This window comes from Mytilus galloprovincialis, chromosome 5 (assembly GCF_965363235.1).
Source record: "Mytilus galloprovincialis chromosome 5, xbMytGall1.hap1.1, whole genome shotgun sequence".
Lineage (NCBI taxonomy): Eukaryota > Metazoa > Mollusca > Bivalvia > Mytilida > Mytilidae > Mytilus > Mytilus galloprovincialis.
This window is the reverse complement of record NC_134842.1, coordinates 58,326,337-58,351,149: the sequence shown is the minus strand read 5'-3', so window position 1 is coordinate 58,351,149 and position 24,813 is coordinate 58,326,337. Positions and strand designations below refer to the sequence as shown.

General features: G+C 29.5%; 1 protein-coding gene across 4 annotated transcripts in view; it reads right to left on the bottom strand.

The window, feature by feature from the left end:
- The window catches only part of LOC143076130 (calcium-transporting ATPase sarcoplasmic/endoplasmic reticulum type-like), a 78,718-nt gene extending 54,398 nt beyond the window's left edge, over positions 1-24,320 (bottom strand). For all 4 annotated transcript variants that reach the window (XM_076251788.1, XM_076251787.1, XM_076251785.1 and 1 more), the window contains exons 1-6: positions 23,855-24,320; positions 23,661-23,678; positions 22,784-22,866; positions 21,832-21,936; positions 1,583-1,721; positions 592-672 (exon numbers count right to left, since the gene is read on the bottom strand). In XM_076251788.1, coding sequence (XP_076107903.1) covers positions 592-672; positions 1,583-1,721; positions 21,832-21,936; positions 22,784-22,866; positions 23,661-23,678; positions 23,855-23,972 — 544 coding nt within the window. In that variant the 5' untranslated portion in view covers positions 23,973-24,320. The remainder of the gene's footprint in view (positions 1-591; positions 673-1,582; positions 1,722-21,831; positions 21,937-22,783; positions 22,867-23,660; positions 23,679-23,854) is intronic.
- Between the last annotated feature and the right edge of the window lie 493 nt (positions 24,321-24,813).

Here is a 24,813-nt window from a genome sequence, read left to right as displayed (position 1 = left end):
TGGATGTTTAATAAAAAGATAAAGATGTAATTCCAGAAAGGAAGCCTACTCTCAATTTTGGTAATAATTTTAGTGCTATGTGAAATAAAATTTTGTACAATGCTTTCTTGTTTCTATGTATTGAAGTATCTAAGCAGTAGTAATGTTCTAAAAATATTGTTTTATATTTAAGAACTGATTTGTCCTGATTTATAATAATCCTCCACGCCATTACCATTAGGATCAGTATAGATATGGACTTCTCTACCTTTTCATGAGGAGTCTTACCTGTGAGAATGGACTGATCTATTCAAAGAGTAGTGGAATGAATTGTGCTAATTCTGATATCTTACCTGTGAGAATGGACTGATCTATTCTACGAGTAGTGGATTGAATTGTGCTAATTCTGATATCTTACCTGTGAGAATGGACTGATCTATTCTAAGAGTAGTGGAATGAATTGTACTAATTCTGATATCTTACTATGAGAATGGACTGATCTATTCTAAGAGTGGTGGAATGAAATGTGCTACTTCTGATATCTTAGCTGTGAGAATGGACTGATCTGTTCTAAGAGTAGTGGAATGAATTGTGCTAATTTTGATATCTTACCTGTGAGAATGGACTGATCTATTCTAAGAGTAGTGGAATGAATTGTGCTAATTCTGATATCTGCTGGTACTTTATCTCCCACTGAAAAAAACAAGATAACTTTGATTCAAACATGAAAATAAATAGAAATTTAAAATGTTATTTGAATTTTATGTATAATCTTTTCTGCAATATACAGTCATAGCTTTATAGTAAACTATCTGTTCTAAAAAGATAATCAAATTGAGACTAATGAGCCTTTTCGTTTTTACCGTTATACAAAACAGAATAAAACTTACTGTAGACGCAGCATTGTACAAATTTTAGAATCATAGAACTCATCTAAAAGAACTGGGTTCTATATCATATATATGTAAATAAGTATGAGGTTATTTGTTCAACCATATGAAGTATGAAATGTGGAGAGGGTTATTTTGAAAATCTGAAGTGCAAGTATATACTAGCATAGATAAATTATGTGTATTGTGATATTTTTTTTTGTGCATTGCATTTTAAAAATACATATTCTTGTTTTTCATTTCCATACATATATGATCCCTTTCTTCTGCTATGAGTTTGGGGCTATCTAAATGTACATAGATTTAGATTAAAAAGATATATTTATTCAGGATAGTTTTAAAAATTACGATTAATGAAACCAAAATATATTCAAACTTTGTTCTGGATGTGCTGTAAGAATTTGACAACAAAAACACTTTATTATTTTTGTGTCCATTATATTCTTGATTTACAGAATGAATAAGTAGAAATGTGAACTTTGGCTCAATATTGATACATGGTGACACCTGCTTCATAGTTCTCTTTATATTAAGAAGTTGAAGAGAAATTATTTCGAAATCAAATAACACAGTATTTCATGCATGTTGACATGAAGCCATACATCAAATGTCTAAAACATGTGACAATTTTTTTTATTGAAAATAATGGCAATTTGTTGTTAGTATATTATATATTTTAAAACTCTGTAAACATGATTTTCCTAAACACCTACCCGAGACTTCTACAATATCTCCAGGGACTAAGTTACTAGCTCGTATTCTTTGGATTCCTCTATGACTTTTTCTAACTACTTTAGCTATTTCTGGTTCATATTCTTTTAATGCTTCAATGGCACTTTCTGCATTTTTTTCCTGAAAATAGACAAAGGAACTGTATATATTTTTCTTTATGTGTTGTTTAATGGTACTCTTGGCTACTTCATTATTATCTTTATTTAAATATCTAACAACATAATATTGTAAGCAGAAATTTAAGACACTCCTGACGTCATTTGTTAATTTGCTCCTCAAAGAAGAATCTTTTCTCACCATCATCTTACAAACATAATATTGTAGATGGTGATCTCTGTCAATAAAATGTAAAGATTTTGTAGACAAAAATAAACAAGATGATAGTTATTATTACATTGCACTCACAATTGGTGCAGTATGCACATGTAAAATCACTAACTATTGTAGATGATCCTAGAAATAAATTTACCCAGTAACCTTATACATGTAATTTCTAAGCCTATATTTATGTAATTTATATGTGGTTGTTATGGTTTAAGATATTCCTGTCCGGACCAAACACTTGATATCTGGACTTTGAAATGAAAAATTATAAAACATTGGGAAGAATGCAATACTGTATGCAAGTGGTTTCTTTATTTTGTGAGCCTCAAATTTAATGTTCAATGCAGGACACATTTCTTATAGGCTTTTATGCTGACTTTGGCAGAACAACAAAACCAAGTAACTAGAAAAAACCTTCCAACACATGAAATTTACAGTGTTGCTTACATTTTCTTTACAGTGACTTGACTGTAAGTGTTGCTATCCACCAATTGCAATTCATTCAAAATTTTGACCAAATTGCAATTTGTTTTATTAAACCAAATTGTTCAACTGGTCAGAAATTTGAACCAACTGCTGTAGAAAACCACAGTCAAGACTGAAAGTGCAAGGTGATAAAATAAAACATACTTACAATCCTATAAGACTTTAACTCCACTTTATTGATGGTATTTTTAATTCAGTCTATCAATCTGTATAGTTATATTATAGCCATTACCATACTAAAGGTGAACTGTTTTATTTTTAATTGCTATAAAAATGTCCAAACTAAGCTTTTATATAGTTTTTCTTTCGAAAAGTATTCTATATTCATAAGAATCACACATTATGTGAATAAAAACATTTCATATTCAGTAAAATATTTGTGAAATTGCAATATGTTTGTAGGAAGGGGAGATAATCTTTTTTGGTTTCAAAAAATCTTTATTCAAAAGAATAGTATTTTAGGTTATCTCCACAAGGAAACTTATCAATAGCATATTGTTATTTCACTGAATATATGATGTATTATTTTAAATGATATATGATTCTTATAAATATAAAATCCTTTTCAAAAGAAAAACTATATAAAAGCTTAGTTTGGACATTTTTATAGCAATTAAAAATAAAAAGGATTTTATATTTATAAGAATTATATATCATTTAAAATAATACATCATATATTCAGTAAAATATGTGTGAAATAACAATATGCTATTGATAAGTTTCCTTGTGGAGATAACCTAAAATACTATTCTTTTGAATAAAGATTTTTTGAAACCAAAAAAGATTATCTCCCCTTCCTACAAACATATTGCAATTTCACAAATATTTTACTGAATATGAAATGTTTTTATTCACATAATGTGTGATTCTTATGAATATAGAATACTTTTCGAAAGAAAAACTATATAAAAGCTTAGTTTGGACATTTTTATAGCAATTAACAAAAAAACAGTTCACCTTTAGTATGGTAATTTCATAAAATATGATTATATTAGTCCAGATCATTTTAGAGATGGCATACATCTTAAAGGTTATGGTATTGCAATACTTGTTAGTTGTATGAAAAGGGTAATTAATCCTTTAATAGGTGTAAAATCAGGAGATAGAAGAGATCAGAATACACATGCATCTGATTATAGAAAAGTAACAAATTATGGTCAGAAAGGTGTACAATATATGCAAAAAAATTATCAGTCAAACACTGGTAATTATATGAAAAAAGATCAATTTAATAATTACTATGGTCAAAATCAAAACATGTTTTCACAAAGTAATCATTCTAATAACTATAGGAAAGATCAAGTTGAGGGTAATGGAAACAGAGATAGAATGCTTGAAATGATGGAATATATGCTCCAAGAAATGAGAAATATGAGGTAAAAAGCACAAAAAAATAAGTAATATCAAATGTACATGTAGGTACACTTTAGAATTTGCATTTTAGAATGTAAATATTCAAGTTTTGATAAGAAAATTTTAGTCAAAACAATAAAATGGATCAACTAGTATTATCACAACAATAAGATGATAAAAAAAAAACCAATATTTTCTTTTGCATGTAATGAGATAAAAAATGCTTATTTTGAATACATTGTAAATGCATGTAAGTGATGGGTGTTTCAGAAAAAACATATTAGTGTCATGATGAAAGGTAGAAATATCTGTATGTATATTTTTTGAGGTGATTTATTATGTTAAAGTTAGTTTTACAGAATACTTGTAAGATTCAGTTAATTTTTAGTTATACAGAACACTTGTAATATTCATTTTAACAATGAAAAGAGTTATTTCCCTTAGACTGTTGTATTTTTAGCAGTCATAGATAATAGTAAAAAAAAATTAATGTATTTTGGAACTATGATTATTGTTTAATCTATCATGTTTATAGAAACATTAACCAAACTGTGTAATTATAATAGAAGGTTTTCAGGCTAACAAAAAGGTTTATTATACAATTGACAATAGCAAATATTAAAAAATGAACAGAATTCATAAAAAATTGTCAATTTCCTCATGGAATGTACATGGCCTTGGGGATAAAATGAAAGACCCAATGTTTCTGGATTTTTTAAATAAAGATATAAATATATTGTTAGAAACCTGGAAGGGGGGGTCAGAAGATTTTAAAATTGAAGGCTATAACATTATCTCTAAAGTACGCAAGAAAACAAAAAAAGCCAAAAGACAAAGTGGAGGCATTATAGTCATGATTAAAAAACAATTTTACAAGGGGATTTCTTATCTTAAAGATGCTACGTCATCCCAGAATAGATTATGGTTAAAGCTTGACAAGTATTTCTTTGGACTTAAACAAGATTTATATCTTTGTGCTGTTTATATTCCCCCTTTTTCATCAGCACATTATGATAGTGACTTGGAAAATCTTGAAAATGAAATTAGTTCATTTTCTATTGAAGGACAAATTATTTTAATAGGGGATTTTAATTCTAGGACTGCAATGAAAGCAGATTACATAGAAAATGACTCAGATGAAATAAATAATTTTGATGGTATTGACCTTCTTCCAGAGAGCTATATAACTGATATTGATATCAGAAGAGTAAACCAAGATAGCACTTTGAATACATTGGGGCACTTTGAATACATTGGGGAATAAATTACTTGAATTATGTTCGTCCTCAAGGCTTCGTATACTTAATGGTCGTTTTTTGGGAGATTCCCTGGGATATTTTACTTATATGTGTAATACTGGGTTCAGTACAGTTGATTATGCTATTGCAAGTGAGAGTCTCCTGCCTGAGGTAAAATACTTTAAGGATGTATTCTTCTGACTTTTCAGTCTCGTTCAGTCTCGTTGAAATCTCGTTCTTGAATTATTTCCAAATCATGTGATACAAGTGAAAAATATCAATGAATTTTAAAAATATTATAATCAAACATAACTCTGTGAAAAAATTGTGTATTTACAACGAACGGTTTTTGAGTAATTCAGTTTTCAAATTTTACGACCAATCAAGTCAGTATTTTTAGCCAAAATTTTGAGAAAATGGATGAGGGATACAAAAAGTGATTTTACAAGAATCATGTACATCCCATATCATTTTGGTCTTTTCAAATTTCTTAGATATGTATTTTTTCAATTATTTATAGCAAAAAAGTTGAAATAATATGCATCATGTTCTTAAAACTGAGAAAAATCACAAAAATAGAAAATTGACAGCATGGTATATTTTACACAAAAAAGCGTCAAAATATGATAAAACTTTCTTATATTAACACCTACCTATAGTTTTTTCAAGTAAAATTTATTCAGATTGGTCCACTTCATCTTTATAGAAAGTATGAAAAAAAGTTTAATTGTGAAACTGTGATTTTTTTCACGATAATAGCCCAAAAATAGGTCAAAATCGATGAAAAATGGGAAAATCATCAAAATTGGGCATTTTCAAAGGGCCATAGCAAGAAAAGAAGTGCACCACCATATGATTTTTTCTTCACCAATTATTTTGTTACAGTCTTATAAACCCAAAAATCAGGTTAAGAAAAAAAGTTTAATTCTAGAAATTTTTGGCTCCTCAGAGGTGTACATCCTTAAAACAAATGACTTTACATATTTATCAGATCATGTTCAAATAAACTTATATGTGAATTGTTCTATTATATCAGATACATGTATGAAGAAATGTTTAGATGAGAAGAGATGGCATTTGATAAAATCATACAAATGGACAGAATTGTCATCTTCAAAATTAATTGATGTTCTATCAACAGAAAATGTTAAAAAGGAAATTTTAGATTTAGAGATGGAACATTTTGATAGCAATAAACTAGGCGTTGATGGTGCAACTGAAAAACTAAACAAAATTTTACAAACTATTGCAGAAAATACATGTAAAGTCATATCTAAACCAACAAAAAAGAAAAAGAAAAAAATTAAACAAGTATGGTCAGATAATGTAGTATATGAAACAAAAAGACAAATAAACTATTTAGGAAATAAAATCAAGAATAACTTAAATGACAAAAGTTTAAAATCTAAATATTTTGAATTATGTAAAAAACTAAAAAAAATGATTAAACAGAAAAAATTTGAATATCACCAAAAACTTTATAAATCACTTTCAGATAATTTAAAAAATAATCCAAAAGAATACTGGAATGTTCTAAAGGCAATAAAAAAGAAACCAAATATTGAAGAAGATATTCCTGAAATTTTAATGAATGAAAATAAAATCATAAAACATTTTCAGGATCAGGGTACACCAGCCTCATATGATAAATCCTTTGTAAATAAACTGGAACGTGAACTAAACATTATAGAAGATAATATTGAATTGAATATGGAAACTGATGCACCAATTACATTTGCTGAAGTAAAACTGGTCATTTCAAACCTTAAAGTAAACAAATCAGCAGGTCCAGATAGAATTGTGAATGAAATACTCAAACACTCACAACCTGTGATAATTAATTCTATTGTAAAAGTTTTTAATTTGATTTTAAAGACAGGTAATTATCCAGATTCTTGGAAATTATCTTTCATGATCCCTTTACATAAAAAAGGTGACAAGTTAGACCCTAATAATTATAGAGGCATTTCTCTTATAAGTAATCTACCAAAATTTTTAATGCCATATTAAATAATAGGCTAATCAAGATTGTTGACAAACAATTAAGTGATTGTCAGTTTGGTTTCAGAGAAAATCACAGAACAGCTGATAGCATCTTTTTATTAAAGTCCTTGATTAATAAATATTTACATAAAGAGAAAAAAAAGATTTATGCCTGCTTCATAGATCTGAAAAAGGCTTTTGATTCAGTATGGAGAACTGCTTTACTTTATAAATTATGTAAAATGGGAGTTGGCAAGTCTTTTTATAGAGTTATAAAACAACAATACTTAAATACTAAATCATCTTTAAAATATAAAGATTATGTATCAGAATATTTTAATATTGCTAGAGGGGTTAAACAGGGAGACACACTAAGTCCCACTTTATTTAATGTCTTTATAAATGATATTGTAAAAAATTTTGAGGGAAATGATTCAAGTCCCCTTAAACTTATAAATAGTAAGGTAGGATGCCTTCTTTTTGCGGATGATCTTTTAATCCTGTCAGAATCAAAAGAGGGTCTACAAAACAGTTTAAATAACGTTAAATTATATTGTTACAAATGGCAACTCTCTTTGAATACAAACAAAACTAAATCCATGATTTTTAGTCAGTCAAAACATAAAAGTGAAACATCACATATTTACTATGAGAATAAAGCCATAGAGAGTGTAACAGAATATTCATTTTTGGGAATGTTGATAAAATGTAATGGAAATTTATCACAAAGTACTTTAGAGCTGACAAAAAAAGCAAAAAAAGTATTTTTTGCAATAAAATCATATACTAAATCATTGAATAATCTACCTATAAAAGTAGCAAATAATCTTTTTGATTCTTTAGTAAAACCAATTATGACCTATAATTCAGAAGTAACATATTTGGATACATATATTTCTTTTCATCGAGCCAAAAGCAGAGCCTTAACTTCAGGAAAAGAAATTAATCAACTTGATTTTATAGACAAAACCCCCATAGAAAATATGCATCTTAAATTTTGTAAATCTACTCTAGGGATAAGAAAAAATGCATCCAATTTAGGAGCAAGAGTTGAATTAGGAAGATTGCCTATAGAATGTTTTATTAAAACACAAACCCTTTTATATTTAGCTAGACTATATAATAATAATATTAATCCATTGTTAAAGGAAGCTTTTTCTCTAGCACAGTCTCTAGATTTGACAGGAACTTACTCATGGTATACATATGCTAAAAATATTGTCAAAGAGACTAACGTTGACCTTAATATTCTTTCTACTTGTAAGGACATAAAAGATGTAAATAAAATAAAAAACGATATAAAGTTAAAAATGAAAAATAGATATGAAGATTTAATTCAAAATAAATTTCAAAACATCGATGATAAAAGTAAATTTTTTCTCTATAAAAAACTTAAAAAAGATTACAAACTAGAATATTATCTAAATACATCTAATTTTCAGATAAGGAGATTAATCACTAAATTTAGAATAAGTGATCACTCCCTCTTGATTGAAAAGGGGAGATATTTTAAAATCCCAAGAGAGGAACGTCTTTGCCATAAATGTAAAATACTAGAGGATGAGAAACATTTTTTACTATATTGTGAGTATAATAAAACTCTAACAAATGAATTTTTTCATCACATATGTACAGAAAATAATAACTTTAATAATTTAAATGAAGAAGAAAAAATTCATTATTTACTAAATCCATCATCGCCTTTACAAACAAATAAGTTAGGATCCTTCTTGAAAAAGTCATTAGAACTGAGGGCAGGGGACTCTTAACAACTTGTTTGTTGTTATACATTTTAATGCTGTTGATATTTTGTATGTTTAATATGTATGTATATATGTTTATTGTGTTTATTGTAATAATATATGTTGGTCACAAACTGTAAAGTTTACATGACAATAAAATATTTGATTTGATTTGATTTGGTAATGGCTATAATATAACTATACAGATTGATAGACTGATTTAGTAATACCATCAATAAAGTGGAGTTAAAGTCTTATAGGATTGTAAGTATGTTTTATTTTATCACCTTGCACTTTCACATTTTGACTGAACAACTTGTTCAATATTCTGACCAGTTGAACAATTTGATTTTATAAAACAAATTGCAATTTGGTCAAAATTTTGAATGAGTTGCAATTGGTGGATAGCAACACTAACAGTCAAGTCACTGCAACAGAAATTTTAAAATTAGGTATTATTATTCATATAACCATAAATATGGTTATATAAAAATAATAATATGACTTGATCAGGTACATCTTGACATGTGGCATTAAACAGTATTACATTGAATGTGGCAATAACTGTGTATTGCCACAAGATCATTTATTTATAAAACATGTACAAATACATGCTAATCAAACTATAGCTAATTAGTGTTTGATAGCATATAGAAATATAGTTATCTGTCAAGAATATGCATGTACATGTACAATATAGCAATGATTTCTCCACCCATGTACCCATATATTAGTCCATTGAAATCAGTCATCGTTAACTTATACACATATTCCACAGTATAAGAATCTTTTAAAGCATCCTTATCTAATTATGAGACATGTATTTATACCCATACATGTACAAACCAGGTGCTCCGCAGGGCGCAGCTTTATACGACCGCAGAGGTCGAACCCTGAACAGTTGGGGCAAGTTTGGACAAAACATTCAAGCGTGATACAGCTCTGAATTTGGATTGTGATCAAATTTTTGATATTATATGGGTTTTTTTTACACAAAACAAATGTCAAGATTTTACAAATCAATTAAAGATTTCTTCAAACTTTTTAAATCTAAAATTAAATAGTTGACACAGCATAGGTTTCTGACACAGAATGAATGTGGTCTAATGAACTTAAAAGTTTTTTTTTTGCCTTTGAGCAATTCACTATGCTGTTGAATATTAATCCTCTCAAAAAAATGTTTGAAGAAATTTTCTTTTTATTTATGAAATCTGAAATGAGAAAAATTTAAACCCCCCCTCCCCTTTTTTTCACATCCCCGTTTCCCTTTTTCCAAAACTGATATCAATTCAAATTTCTAATGGAGTTTGCAACAATAACTACTCTTTTAAATACATCATAAGATATTAAAATGTAAAATAAAGTGCTTGTTATCACTGAATGGTAAAGATTGGTTGGTAGTAAAAGTGAATATACATTGTTTATTGTATAAAACAATAAAAAAAACTTCATCAGCAACATTTTATATTGGCAAATTTCCAATGAAGTTATTTACATAAAGTTATTGGCATATAAAAATAGAAAATGACATCATAGTCATGTCTGGCAAATGTCCAACATACATTATCTAAAAACATTTTAGATAAGATAAGGAAAAAAAGCTTCATCAGCAACATTTTATATTGGCAAATTTCCAATGAAGTTATTTACATAAAGTTATTGGCAAATAAAAATAGAAAATGACATCATAGTCATGTCTGGTAAATTTCCAACATATATTATCAACTACTATTCTATACAAAGAAAGATAACTCCAATTGAAAATTAATTGCTATTGCACAATATTGTGCAATTAGATATTTCTTGCTATTGTGCAATACTGTGCAATTGAAAATTTCTTGCTATTGCACAATACTTGATATGGAATCCTGATTTGGACCAACTTGAAAACTGGGCCCATAATCAAAAATCAAAGTACATATTTAGATAAAGCATATCAAATAAGCCCAAGAATTTAATTTTTGTTAAAATCAAACTTAGTTTAATTTTGGACCCTTTGGACGTTAATGTAAACCAATTTGAAAACGGGACCAAAAATTAAGAATCTACATACACAGTTAGATTTGGCATATCAAAGAACCCCAATTATTCAATTTTTGATGAAATCAAACAAAGTTTAATTTTGGACCCCGATTTGGACCAACTTGAAAACTGGGCCAATAATAAAAAATCTAAGTACATTTTTAGATTCAGCATATCAAAGAACCCCAAGGATTCAATTTTTGTTAAAATCAAACTAAGTTTAATTTTGGACCCTTTGGACCTTAATGTAGACCAATTTGAAAACGGGACCAAAAATTAAGAATCTACATACATAGTTAGATTCGGCATATCAAAGAACCCCAATTATTCAATTTTTGATAAAATCAAACAAAGTTTAAATCTGGACCCTTTGGGCCCTTTATTCCTAAACTGTTGGGACCAAAACTCCCAAAATCAATACCAACCTTCCTTTTATGGTCATAAACCTTGTGTTTTAATTTCATAGATTTCTATTTACTTATACTAAAGTTATGGTGCGAAAACCAAAAAAAATGCTTATTTGGGTCCCTTTTTGGCCCCTAATTCCTAAACTGTTGGGACCTAAACTCCCAAAATCAATACCAACCTTCCTTTTGTGGTCATAAACATTGTGTTTAAATTTCATTGATTTCTATTTACTTAAACTAAAGTTATTGTGCGAAAACCAAGAATAATGCTTATTTGGGCCCTTTTTTGGCCCCTAATTCCTAAACTGTTGGAACCAAAACTCCCAAAATCAATCCCAACCTTTCTTTTGTGGTGATAAACCTTATGTCAAAATTTCATAGATTTCTATTTACTTAAACTAAAGTTATAGTGCGAAAACCAAGAAAATGCTTATTTGGGCCCTTTTTGGCCCCTAATTCCTAAAATGTTGGGACCAAAACTCCCAAAATCAATCCCAACCTTCCTTTTGTGGTCATAAACCTTGTGTTAAAATTTCATAGATTGCTATTCACTTTTACTAAAGTTAGAGTGCGAAAACTAAAAGTATTCGGACGACGACGACGCCGACGCCGACGTGATAGCAATATACGACGAAAAATTTTTCAAATTTTGCGGTCGTATAAAAATGTATGTGTTTATACAACTTTGGCTTGTCCAACATTTATTCTGAGCAATGCAACTCTACATTGAAAACACTTTGAACACAGCAAATTTGGCGTACATCAACAACTTTATCTTTTTGTCATTAAACTAGTTTACAAAATATATTCTGTATCAAACTGGATATGAACTATCTAATAAAGAACTGGATATCAAAAACATATTTTACAACACAAATTACAGGTTTTACATGAAAAAGACATCTGATAGGTAGCAATTTTAAAATACCAGTTGTAGATCATAAAGCAAATAAAATGACTACTTTCAAGCAGTGTTCTCCCCAGGCTGTTTTAGCACCGCGATGTTCAGCGCTATCCTAATTTACCGCTGTGGTATTTGGGCAGACCGCAGCGCTATCCAATCAAAAATCAGCGCTATAGTTTTTGAATTTTCAAACTTCCGGTATTATTTAGTACACATTCCGATCACGTGATCGACTGGTTGAAATAACCGAGAGATCGTTAATTCACCCAACGTAGTCAAATATCGGAGGGGCCAGTTCAATATTAAATGAACAAAATGGCGCCATTTGCAAAACTTTTACTGCCAAATAAACATTTCCTTCCTCGAGTTTTACCTTTTAAAAGATGCAGAAACTTCATAAAAGTAATGAACAGTGCTAACAGAGACATATAAAACATGTCTCTGGTGCTGAAAAGTTCATTTCTAAATTATATGAGGGAAGCATTACTCCTTCTCCGATAACGTGGTCTCGACCTTTTTTTGTGAACCATCTACGATTATTTCATTATTTTTTTACGTTTACAACCGCTGTTGAACCTGTATTGCTTCAAGGAAGCATTCATGTTATCAAGGGATTCATCACAAGGCCGTATTTTACGATAAGTTGTCCATCCATCACTCTTTTCCAAATGAATTAGAGAAAAAAACGAAACAAAATATTTGTGTAAATATATAGAAAATATCGATATTTGTCAACCAATCATCAATATATATCATTTAGATAATGTTTTAAATTTAATATAAACATAGGATGGCTTGGATAAGGAATGGCATTTCATGCTACATATATGTAAACAGGAAGTTATGTTAGCCAGTAAGGAAGATAATTTGGGAGGGAAAGTCCTAAAAGAAGTATTGTCAAATCTTGACAAACTTATCTGATGGCAAGTCTTCAAATGTTTATAAAATGATCTCAAACACAACCTCTAAATGTGGTAGTTGTTTCAATTGGCAAACATAATTTATTTGATTGGTAATTCAATGTTAAAATAAGATAAAAATCTTTAAAAAAATATTATATAGGATTTCTTTCATATTCATTTTGGAATATGTTAGCCTTTTTTAAGCAAGTTTTTGATAACATTTGAATATTATTGAAAGGGCAATGTCATTTCTACCTTTTAAATACTATACTCATTTTTATTGAAAAGTTGTAATTTACTAGAAATGTTAATAAAAGTTAATGAAAAAATAATAGTCTTGTACTTGTCATCATGGTCATTGAAAACTTCAGTAAATTTATGAAGTTGTAAAGGATGTATAACTAGTTTATAAGTCAAACAACTAAAAGTGCATACTTACTCTCACACAAAACAATTGGAAGGATGGTAATGAAATGAAATCATATAAATTATCTAGTCATTTTAATTTTTAAAACATAATATTTAAAATGTAACTTTTTTCCATTTTAGTGAAAGCATATGTATACAAAATGCAGGATTTTGAATATTAAATATAGTATAAACAACATGGTAGTTATATATAAATGTAACATTATGTAAAAATGGTGAATGAATCGATCATCGCGCGCTTACCACAGCGCTATCAAAAAATCCTGGGGAGAACACTGTTCAAGTCTTTAAATAATACAGGTAAACTCTTAAACATCTATTGTAAACTTTTAAATTTAGATTTGAACAAAACACATGCACTTGCAAACATTTTGTGGCTGTTCAATATATGTATATATCAGTGCAAATTTAATCATGTGTCAGAACAATATTAATTTCCACTTCATTTGGCTAAATTTCTGCCATATAAGTTCTAACATTGATATATATGTTGTTAATAATGATACCCCTACTGATATTAGATCTGATTTCTTGGAACTGAAAATCAATGTCACCTATTTGTTTTGTAAAGATTGTTGTCACACCTGTCTATAGATTTGTATGAAAGGTCAAAGTCTTACAATTCATAGTGAATACTAATACTGGTTTTAACATATGAGTTTCTGTACTTTAGATGCAAAAAATTTATACATTGCATTTGTACAATACTAAAAGATCCCAGGGAAAGGGTGGATATTTATTATTCCAAGACTCATAATTATATAAACAATGCTTAATCCAAAATGTTTGCGAGGTGTAGTTCACTATATGAGGCTTATTGCTGACAATGACTTGTTAGAAATAAATATAACTTCCCCAACCAACACAATATTTTTCTATATATATTGCTGTTAATTTTATTAAGTGTCCTTATAATAGCTATAGTTTGATGAAAATCAGTTGACATAGACCTAAGGCTTGAAAATAATTCATAAATAATTCAGCAGCAAAACTGGTTGGGCGGGAACCTAATTTATTTCATAGGTTCATATTTAGAAATCTATCCAAACAACTTCGTCAATTGAAAATTAGTATTTATCATATATGTGTACTCAAATGTTCAATAATACTTGAGATAGAAATTTTTCATTCAGAACAAGACAATTTACAAAGTTATATTACAATTTATTTATATTTAGGACCTTGAAAATCTATGAACAAACATGTACAAGAATGATATGTTGGGTAGATAAGTACAACAATTACACCACCTACTACAAATACTAAAATTATTGCATTAGTTCAGTGTACACATTCAGCTTGTCTCAAAATTATCCCAAAACTCAACCATGTAAATCAACATGAAAACCAAGTGGAACAATATATTGACTTGTTCATGATAACTTAAAATATTGCTTTCAGCTACTAAGAAGCAAATATAAGAAACACTGAAATAGTCCTTATATTTGTCTTTTTCTACCAAATGTGTAGCTCACAATCATGTGCCAGTGAGGGATCACCATGGAGCATGTGCCAGTGAGTGATCACCAGGGAGTATGTCCCAGTGAGGGATCACCAATGGAGCATGTGCCAGTGAGGGATCACCATGGAGTATGTCCCAGTGAGGGATCACCAATGGAGCATGTGCCAGTGAGGGATCACCATGGAGCATGTCCCAGTGAGCGATCACCGTGGAGCATGTGCCAGTGAGGGATCACCATGGAGCATATCATCAAAACATAAAACCAAAGATGATTAAAATCAATATTAAAATAATAAGTGCTGGTTTACAGGCATGAACTAACAAAAAAAACAGTTTTCAAAGACAAACCAGGTGTAAATTTACACTAACTTTCTTTATTAACAATCTTTCTGTCTTTGTCTACATTTTTATGTTTACAAAAGATATAAATATCAAGAAAAACTTGTGAGAATCAGGGACAAAAAGAAAAGATAAAGTGTCACTAAAATTATTACCAATCAGAGATAGTGAAGAGATTGTGATAATTTTTCCACAGAAATACATTTAACACCTTTGTAGTTGTCTTCCAAAACTTTCAGAAACACCTTGATACTTTAAAAAACCAATTTTTTCTTGTAATAAATTAGATTCCAACCTCTACAATACAACTTTCTCTCTTTTTTCTCACCTTATTAAAGAGACTGTTTCCCTTGTCATATAAAAAGAGCTGAATACAAGGCCTTAACTTATATATCAAAATACATATATTTATTGCCAACTGAAAAAAATCAAGAAGTTGCTGCATCAAAAAATGGTTTTATTTTATTTTCTTTCCCTGCAGTCAAGTCATTTTCATTGGGAAAGTAGCAAGCTATACATTTTCTACATCTATTCAGTTTGAAACACTAGAACTGTTTTACCTTGGCAAACAATGCGATAAGACTATAATTTTAGTATACATCGTAAATAGTATAAAGAATATTTTAATTAAAGGCATTCATTTGACTTTTGATAAGAGATACTCAAAATGAAACAAGGTGGATAAAAGTAATGATTTTCAGGAGTTCTAACAGGCAACACATCTTCTTTACAGTGACTATTCAGTATTGAATTTAATAATCAATATTTTGAGTTGACATATTAAAAGAAAGTAGAAATATGTCTGTATTCAACGATAATCTTCTGTCATTGTTGAATTTTGAGGTAGAAATTTCATATGAAAAAAATCAAAATATTGGTCTATAAAATTAGAAATTTGCCCTGACAAGATAAAACATGACTGACTAAACAAATAATATTGTAAATGCAAGTCAAATCTTTACCACTGAATTTACATTGTAGGTCAATGTGCTTACCTACAATGTGCTTGAACAAATTACAATGTACTGGATAAATAAACTGGACTGTTGTGTGTTTAGACAACATTTTACTGGACAGTAATAACCTGGCCAATATAAACCTCTGCCAACAATTATATATCTGATGAGAATATAAACTGTTCCTTCTAATCATCATTAAAACACATGTTCATTAGAATATTAGCAGTGGCGGATCCAGCCATTTTAAAAAGGGGGGGGGGGGGGGGGGGGGGGGGGTTCCCAACCCAGAGTAAAAGGGGGGGGGGGGGGGTTCCAACTATATGCTTCCATTCAAATGCATTGATCGTCCAAAAAAAAGGGGGTTCCAACCCCCAGAACCCCCTCCTGGATCCGCCACTGTATTAGTAATACATGTGAATATCTGGGCAGACAAAAAAGTTTAACTCTTTTCATTTTGTTTCATTATTTCTGAAATAATTTATTGACTTTGAAGGAAGGAAGATATTAGCTTTAAAATATTGAGCTTCTTTTAAATTAAACAAATAGGTTTCCAATACTCTTAGACCCGTGGCATAACTAGACAAAATAAAAATATTACCCGTTTCTAATTCTATATTCCATCTAGAGCTCTTTAACAAAATACAAGTGTGTTTACATGCTTGAAATAAGAGCTGTTTAACTTTCATGCTTGAAATCTTAATATTGAAATGGTATTGTTCTTTAATGATTAAACTATTAAGCTAATACTGGAACAATTACATTTTTGCTTTTCACTTCTAATTGCAATAGAAGGTTTTGTAATTATTGTGTAGAATTCCCTGAATCATGCTTGCTGCAATGCCATTTAACCCCGATTCCCTCTAAGATTTTTAAAATTAAAGCCAGCAAAATTGAGAAAACAAGATTTATTTATTTAAATTGCATTTATCAAAATGCATTGTACTTGTTTGTACATGTACAACCTGTACATTTATAGTCCCCCATGAGTTAAATATTTTTTTTTTTATTATTTTAAAGATAAATCTAGGTTATTCATGAACTCTCCACTTTGATGAATTTATCAGAAATTTACCCCAAATAAATCAATGGTTCAACAGATCAGCAGTAATTGAATATTCCAATGACCACACCCTGACTAATGGTAGACCTGGCTTAAAGTTTAGGATGACTGCAGGGTACATGTAGAGCATGTAATTAGGTACTATAAATAAAGATGAATAGACTAATAAATAAAAACTTTCCATGAAAATAAACATCAGAGTATAAAATTAAATCTCTGCACAGGATAATCTTAACTATATCATGTATATAGGTTTTAAACAAATACAATTCATGAATATTTATGACTATACTTAACAGAGTTGACGTCAAAATTGTAAAAATTTGCCTGCCTGGGTCATAATTTCTCATATCTTTATCATTACACTAAGAACAATGACGTCAAATTGCATGGTAAAGAATGCAACAAATTAAGACAGTAATCTTATCAGGTGTACTATTTCTGTAACAGTGGCTTGTGTGTATATTAATGTATTCTGATCACCTTGAAATGTCAGAAAATGCATCATACAAAAGCATGAAAACATACGGAGAAAGCACATGCAATCAGCTATAATTTCTACAACCTTGATGGTTCATTTCAAAGTCAATCAGACATACAGAGCAGTATCATCAACTATCAAAGAAATGTATTCTGATACATCTGTGATGAGTCTCAACTCAACAGTACCTGTAGGATAAATAACAGTGAATTTGAACAACCTAAAATCTACCTTTTTATCATTAGCTAGAGACTCAAATTTCATACATTGATTTAGCCGATAACATTTCTCTCCTAAAAAATTACCAAATCTAACCAAATTCACCAAGTGTACCTGATGATGAAAAATCCAGAAAATGGGACAGCCTCAAATGGCTGAGTCGCAATATTTGAGAAAGACTAATCAATGTTGAAAAAATTAAGTTCTCAAGTCTGGAAAAAAATGAGAAAAAAATTCATACATAGCCAGTGCACAATGCAACTTCAAAATTATGTGCATTCTTCCTGTGAGTTTCAGGGATCTGGTTTGAAAACTAGTTGTACACAAATTATTAATACGTGGTACTGGGTACACACTTTCCTGGCTGCCAATCACAATTCCAGACAATGCTTTTGGACTTTGTCCAACCCAACCTTAATGGCTTCGGACACAGTAAATTTAGTAAAGTGTAAACTGTGCATTCATTCTCTTGGATACATTTTTTCAAACTTGTTGGTGAACAATTGTCTTATACATCTTACAGAACTTCTTTGATGACCCTCATCAATAAAAGGCCAATAATCTGATAATACATTTATATCTAGTAATTAAATTATCTACAGAAGTTCCTCTCAGCTGGATAACAGATCATATTGATATTATCAAAGATAATTGGCTTCAAACATTTCTGTCCATTGATTAAACATTTAATCTTGTGATGCACCAAAAATGAATGCTGTTCCAGCCATTGATGCATAAGGGGCATCCAATCAAAGCCTAGAAACACTGGGTCTATAAGACTATATACCACTTCTAATGGAGTGTTAGGTCTCAGAAGGGTACCAAATAATAGTTGTTAAACAAAAGATTTAGACTTACAGATACATAATCTTAATAAATTCATTATAATAATTGAGAATTTGATCAGTAATGTTTTTATTCAATGATCCTAAGCTGGTTCTAGCAAATCTTACATTTTTCGGTTAATTGTTTTTCAGTTGTTCTTGTACTTTATTTATGTTGGTTTTAAAGCCCACTGATGAAAATGATGTTTAAAAGATTTTGAAATGCATACAAAAAGAGCATTGAATAAGCACTGGCCATGGTATCGTTTTATTAAGGGTTTTAATTCTCAAACCTAGCTTTATTGAAGGTCTCACAATGTATCAAGTTAAAAGAAAAAGGAACACAATAATGGAAACATGTAAATTGGGGCCTAAACTTTGACCACATAAGCTTCATGTACTTGAGAAGAACTAAATCCAATTCCCAATATGTTGAATATATCTATATTGTTATCCATTTTTTTCTTCTTATCAAACTCATTAATATGAAGTCATAATGAACATCTGTTATACTGTCTGATACTATCTGTCAGAAAATGTTTATTTATGTAACAAGTAACACATGTAAAGTTCAATTTCTGAAGTCTGCACATCTTCAAAAGACTGTATTAGCTTCCAAATATCAGTTATGATGTAATACATTTAGATAGGATGTTTCCCTTATGTTTGCAAATTTTGCATTCTTAACTATTAGTAGTTGATCAGGGGTGGATGTAAGCACTGGCACAAGGCCATTGAAATTTGAGGTGGGCCAGTAAAAGGTAGTTAACACTAACCAAATATATGAACAAGAAAAAATTATGATAATATTTTGCAGTATGGAGCTTACAAATTAATTTTTAATTGAACAAATTTGTTTACATTTCGATGTGGTGAATATTCATTTCTTCTTTTATTTTGTACATGTAACTTTCAAAGATTGATGTATTGTTAATTGCTTAACATCCAGTGGCAAATATTTCATGCATGTTCAGGACGAGTATAATCTACTATTTTTCAATGTTACATGTAGCTCTACATAAAAATTAAAGTTAAACACTAACAAGCAATTAAAGGGTCTATTAGCATTTGGTTTAACATTTATGTCATCTCATAACGATTTCAAAAACTATTGGTAAACTTTTTAGCCTAATCACAGGAAAGTTGTACCTTTTACAAATTAAACTTCACAAAGACCTGGTGGTAGGAAACTTGAAAATAAACGAAAATAGGAAAATTCCATTTAGACTTTTTTGCTCAAAATTTGTCACATACATGTATGTAACGTACAATAATTACGTCATTGATTCCATCTTGTGTAATCAAATGACTTTTCCAGACACTTGTAGTTTGTTATTCTCTGATCCTCTCTCGCATGTTCTTACTGGTACATTGTTTGTAATAGTAAGTGATGAGCAAATTAACTTTGCAAATTGGTTAGGTGTAAAAATGTTGTTTATATTTAGGTTGCTAAGATACCATCCTGGTCATGTGTAAGCACATATATTTGTCCCTCTAATGAACTTTCCATCTTCTTGGTAAAGATAAGGAAAGAAGCACAAACCTTAGAAGCAAATTAATAACTGCAATTGCTCAGCACTTTTTCTGATTTCATTATTTAAAACAAAAATATCTAAACAAATTCCTAAGAACAAATCTTTTACATATGTACATATAAATTTTTTAGTTCATTCAGTTTTAATTAATATTTTTGTACAACTTGTGTAGCCTAAGGAATTAGGTTAAAAAGACATACAGGCTGTATTTATGTGTAACGTTAACTTAAGTTTTATCCTTTATTCAATCCCAAAATAAATAACACAAAATGTTGTTACAGTTTGTACATGCATGTACATGACTTATTTATCTTGACATCATTCAAAACTCATGAAGACCTTCAAGACAATCCATGTATACATGTATGTACAATGTGTCCTGACCATACTTGCATTGATCATGACTGATGCAAAATTTAATGATGGAATTTATCGTCTCTTTAAATTTCAATTATTTCGTTTTCAATCTGTCTAACATACATTTTACTAACATATATTTATCGTATCTTTTGCATTTATGTAACATTAATGTTTAAGATGATTTATTATTATATATATATATATATATATATATGTACAAAAAAATGTACTTGTTCCTTTGTCATTTTTTGTAATCAATCTTTTTATTATTAATCATAAACCGTAAATATAAATAATACTTTTTTTCAGTATGTATAACAATAACATTATCAAAGCTTTTGAATACTATTTTAAAACTATGTTATTTTGACAATAATTTAAACTGTTTTCAAAGTGTTTATTATTTGTTAAACCCTTTAATACATTAAATGTTACTAGTAGATATAAATCTCCAATCAACATAAAAATGTACATGCGTTGAACTTTAAATTAACATTTAACAATAAGAGATAATCAAATCTATTGGCATAATTTTTCTGGGATATTCTTAAAGAAACACCAATGAAAAAAGTTTTTTGCACTAGATTTCTTTTACATGCTAATGTCATTTATAAAGTTAATCAAGTTTATTAACATCTTATAATTTATTTGACCAAGTACCTAATTTGAATTTTTCACCAAATTAAAAGAAATAAAATAAAATCTGTACCCATTCTGATGACTTTAAGAACTTGAAATAAACATTTCATATGATATAAATACACTTTAAAGCTTTCCACAAAGGAAACCTTCATTATTAAGAATGTAACTCTGCCTACATGTATACTTTCAGCAGATGTTTTATACAAGTGTCTCTGACAGAGGGAATCATGGAAGGATTGTTGTAACCAAATCATAATATCACATGTACCTTTCATTTATTTATGTTATATCTTTTATCCATTATATAATACAGGGTACTTGAGAACTTTCTTGAAAAGAATGAATTTATCGTCACAGTCCTTCATCAGAATGACTTGACAATGATGGCATGTATCATACATGTTAAATCTATTCCTTTTTATTTGTTAAGGATTTTTCCAGAGTTGTTAAATAAATCAACAGGGAGTGAACAAATGCAAAATGGGCATATGCAAGCATATACATATATACATGTATACATTTGTTTATGTATATATGCTTACATATCACTTATATTTACCTGCCAAACTCCTACTACAGCATTACAAATTAAAATTGTCAATATTACAAATGGTTCTACGAATGCTGTTACTTGTTCCTCACTTTCCTCAAACCAAGCTAATACCTGAAATATTCAAAATATTACCTCAATCTGAATCTAAGCATTCTTTTTCTATTTTTTTGTGTATACAATTGACATTCAAATTTTATCTATAATAAGATTACCCAAAAGATTACCTATTATGATACATGTACTACAGCCTTGCTCTGCCTTGACCAATAGACATAATCATCCCATTGCCCAAGGCAGTTTCAGATATATTACACAATGTAGTGTTTTTTCTTCATCCAACCCTGTAACTTTTGCCTTGAAATTTAGATTTAAGCAACTTAAAATCATAGAGCAGCATTTTCTTAAGCTTATTTCTCATGTTTATTGACAAAGGTCTACATCAAAATTAAGTCTTTATTAGCTTCATTAATAATTAGAATAAAATAATAATAATTATGACCTTTGGGATCAGCTGTCATTAATGACTACTCTATTTCTTCATTAAGCCATTGATTTTTAGTTAGTATGATTTCTGTCACACATACCATGGCAAAACAAGATCATTTTAAGAAATCCTAATATGAGAGTAAACTGAATTACAAATTACTGTTTATAAAGTGGCCAATAATAATATGTGATAGTGTTGCACTCTCATTACACAAGGCATCATATTAAGTGCCCTGTTCTGCGAGATGAGGCAGTGCACTTTTACATCCCTCACAGCAAAACAGAGACCTTACTTAGTTCAAACTGTTTACTGTCTGTCAGAAAACACCAAAGTGACCATATTTCTATGTAGACATATTCAGATACAAGGATTGTATCACCAGACAAGCATTTTGTTTTGAGTTTGGCATAATCAGACTTAGTTATGGAAATGCTGATTCCTGTTCTAGCTTAATTAACAAGATATACTTACAAAAGATATTACAGCTGCTAATAAAAGAATTTTGACTAATAAATCATCAAACTGTTCTAGAATTAATTCCCATAGAGGTTTACCTGCAAAAGACATTACATAAATTTATCTTGATGAATGAGCCATTTCAAGATACTCTAAAGCAAGGTAATTATTCTAAATATCTTATTGATGTTCATTCCAGTTTAAAGATGTAACGAAGCAGCTGAGTTTGTGTGCATGTATCCAACTTCTATTAGGTAAACTATATACAATGTATGCCAGTGAAAATTGAAATGAATGTTATAAAATCAAATATACCTTCTCATTTTATTTAGAAAAATTCAATGCGTTTCTACTAAACATGCTACAGTGTATTATTTGATGCATTTCTACAATTAAAAACTGTGGATTCATATATATATGTGCATTAATTATTGCCTCATTTTGACAGATTTCATGGGTAAATCCCTTAGACATGTTTGAGACCACACATTTCCTTTAAACTTGTATGCATAATTTGTTAAAATCAAAAAATCATCAAAATACTGTTTTCTTTCTGAATACACAAAATCTGTGTATCCTCTATGTCATTCCAGTACTGTCCTATATGTGCATTTAAAAGAGAGCCCCTTATAAGTCTACAAGAAAACTGTAGATAGTTACATGTACACACATTCTATTACATCTTAATTTGTATTTCATCAGTTCATGCCAATTTTGATAGTTTACAATAGGGATACATACACTAATATCAAATAAACAACTCTTTACTCCCAAGCTACAGGACATACATATATAATTGTGAACATGTGCACTGAAATGTTGTCATATTTTTTATAAATAGGAAGTCGATTTATTTAACACAAACTAAAAGATAACATTTGACAGTACATACCTTCCTCTGCTGGTAATTCTAAAAAAGAAATTAAAATTCATTTTGTTAAACATGAAAATCTAACCTAATAAAAACATACACATGGTATATGGTATCACGACAACGTGTCATAAAAAACTTGTGTATTTACTTTGTACTCGAGTAATGGAGAATTTTGACAAACACATGTGACTGACGATTCAATAAATTCTTACCGTTTGGGCCATATTTTTCTATTCCAGCTTTAACTTGATCATCTGTGTATCCAGATTCTTCCCCAACATTAAAAAAATCCAACACTTCCTCCACGGATTTTGTATGTGAAGCTTCCATACTTTGGTGAAATGTAAATCAGTTTTTACGAAAGACAAGTCAGAACATTCACGAAAATCCTTTCAATTCATAGAATTTGTCACTTTGGTGGACCCGTTCCTACAGTCTTGGTGTAATGGAAGCTTATTGAAAATTCAAGCAAGAAATTTTATAATTTCTGGCTTGAGTTTTCGATGTAGAACAGTGGAGCACCGTACACTGGTATCGCAGAATCGCTGCCGTGTTAGGTAAAGGAAGAATCTACGTCATCAAAAAGGGGGAGTTAACTGCGTGAACATTTTTTTGGGAGTAATTATGTATTTTTTTGTATATTTTTCAATATCTAAGCCAATACGAATTTATTAATTTGATCCTTAAATTTTTGCGTTGGCTCTTTTATAAAAATAATGTTTAAAAAAGTATGACTGTAATGGAATATTCCAATGTTTACAAACGACCGAAACCAGATGTGGTGATGTTTGATTGGCTGATATTTATGACGGCAAATGTGTCAAAGGTCGCACTCAGTTTGTGTAGTACTATTTATATCTCAAATTTCCCCCAAGTTATTAAACTTGTTTATATTTATTTCTTTTAAGTATTTTTTTGGTAAGCGATGACAGTGCACACATTAAGCTGACTGGTGATGACAAAGATTGAAAATAACTTCTTTTTTAAAATACCAAAATAATACATGTCTCGGGTGGTGGTAGGCCTATTTTATAAATCATGACTCCCAATTATGGGGACATCTTATCTCTATAAGATCTTATAAGTGGCTTCCCGACTATAGTGACGAGCACATTTATACTCGACACAGGTTTAATGTGAACTTAATTCTTGATTAATAAGTGGAATAATC